Genomic DNA, 1,944 nt, shown 5'->3' with positions numbered 1-1,944 from the left:
TGTTGTCATAAGATTTTATATATTGCGCGACTTGCTTAGGAAGCGACATCTTTCGGGAAGCGGAACGACTTCTTTCTTTCTTCCATATTGTTTTCGCCTTCGTTTCCGTTTTCCCCCCTTCCTCCGTGACGTACGGAGATAGAGAGTGCAAGACGATTACGCTCGGGCTTGGTTTTCTTACGCCGTTTCGGTTGTAGAAGCAAACCGCTAGTCGCGAGTGGGACTACACATATTTTTGTAAGCCTAATAAAGTGGTATTATTTAATAGTCGTATACACTCTTAGTAGTTATCGTGAACAACAACCTTTCACCGTTCTTACACAAGATATAACAGTTGGCGACGAGGATAAAGAATTATCACTGAGAAATTATCACTACACTACAAAGAATATGGCGGAGGCACGTGTACAAGCCACGTTTCACATCGAGCCGTTTGATACCACGACGAGTTGGCCACGCTGGTTAAGTCGACTCGAAGGTGCTTTCAAACTTTTCAAGGTACCTGCTGAAAATAAGGTATCCTACTTATTACATTATATTGGACCAGCCGCTTTCGATGTGATTTGCAACAAGTGCGCACCAGAGGATCCGTACGAAAAAGAATACAACGAGGTAGTGGCTAAATTACAAGAATTTTACGCTCCAACCTCTCTGGAAATTGCGGAAAATTTTCGTTTCCAACAACGTCGTCAATTGGAAAACGAAATATATTACAATACATGGCAGCATTACAAAAGTTAAACATCAACTGCAATTTCGGGGCGTACCTTAAAACAACGTTAAGGAATCAATTCGTATTTGGCATAAAAAGCACGAGAATTCAATCAAGACTCTTGGAATCCAAAGACTTAACCTTCGACAAGGCGGTGCAGCTTGCAACGAGTATGGAGATGTCGGCGAAGGATACAGACCAATTACAAGGTCCGAGTACAGCACTAGTACAGGTCGCAGATTCAAAGAAGATTCCAACCTTGAGACCAAAGACACGAGATGTCTGCCAGAAAAAGAAGACCGAGCATCGATTCACACCAAAAACTGCTAAAAATAATACATTGCGTGATACACATTACAATAAAAATATTCATTGTTACAGATGCGGTAAAGGACATTTAGCTTCACAGTGCACATTAAGTCGCGAAATTAAATGCAGAGCTTGCGGAAATAAAGGGCATCTCCAATCAGTGTGTTTCAAAAATAAAAGTCAAACCCATCAATTAGAGGAAATCCTCAGTACAACATGGCAGGATAAGGTTATGATCTCACAGTTGGAACAAGGTGAACAAAGAGATAAATTCGTTACGCGACTACAGGTAAATGATAAAGAAATAGATTTCGAAATAGATAGTGGAGCTGCCGTGATTATTGCAAATAAAGCTCAAATGCTCAAATTGTTCCCAAATTCGACCATACATCCAACTAGTTTACAATTAATTACTTTTTGTAAAAACACGTTGCAAACGTTAGGTTTTATTACAGTAAATGTTAAATATGAAAATGTACGACGTAAATTGAATATTTACCTTATAAATGTAAATAGAAAACCTTTATTAGGTCGTGAATGACTACGCCAACTTTTACATCATACAGCTCTAAAAGAATTGTCATTGAGTACCCATTCAGAAGAATTACTAACGACAGATACGAAACAACAATTAGACAATATCTTACAAAAATATAAAAAAATTTTTGAAGTAAACCTTGATTCTATTAAAGATAAGAAAGAGAGCTAGATTAACGTTAAAGAATGATACACAACCTACTTTTCTCAAACACCGTACAGTTCCTTTTAAATTGTTGCCTTTGGTGGAAAAGGAAATAAAAAATTTAGAAAACGCAGGAATTCTGGTAAAAGTTGATACTTCTGAATGGGCTACACCCATAGTACCAGTCCTAAAAAAGGAAGGAAAAATAAGAATATGCGGAGACTATAGCGTTACACTCAAC

The 1,944-nt window shown here is 37.9% G+C and overlaps 1 protein-coding gene across 1 annotated transcript in view; it reads left to right on the top strand.

Annotated features, from left to right (window-relative positions):
* Positions 1 to 890: 890 nt before the first annotated feature.
* Positions 891 to 1,944, top strand: part of LOC108760727 (uncharacterized protein K02A2.6-like) — a 3,456-nt gene continuing 2,402 nt past the window's right edge. The window contains exon 1 of the mRNA XM_018506833.1: positions 891 to 1,310. Within this exon, the coding sequence (XP_018362335.1) occupies positions 891 to 1,310 (420 nt within the window). The remainder of the gene's footprint in view (positions 1,311 to 1,944) is intronic.

This window comes from Trachymyrmex cornetzi, unplaced genomic scaffold, assembly GCF_001594075.2.
Source record: "Trachymyrmex cornetzi isolate Tcor2-1 unplaced genomic scaffold, Tcor1.1 scaffold1082, whole genome shotgun sequence".
In the NCBI taxonomy this organism is placed as follows: domain Eukaryota; kingdom Metazoa; phylum Arthropoda; class Insecta; order Hymenoptera; family Formicidae; genus Trachymyrmex; species Trachymyrmex cornetzi.
Note: the sequence above shows the minus strand (reverse complement) of the source record. Positions and strands in the feature narration are given on the sequence as shown.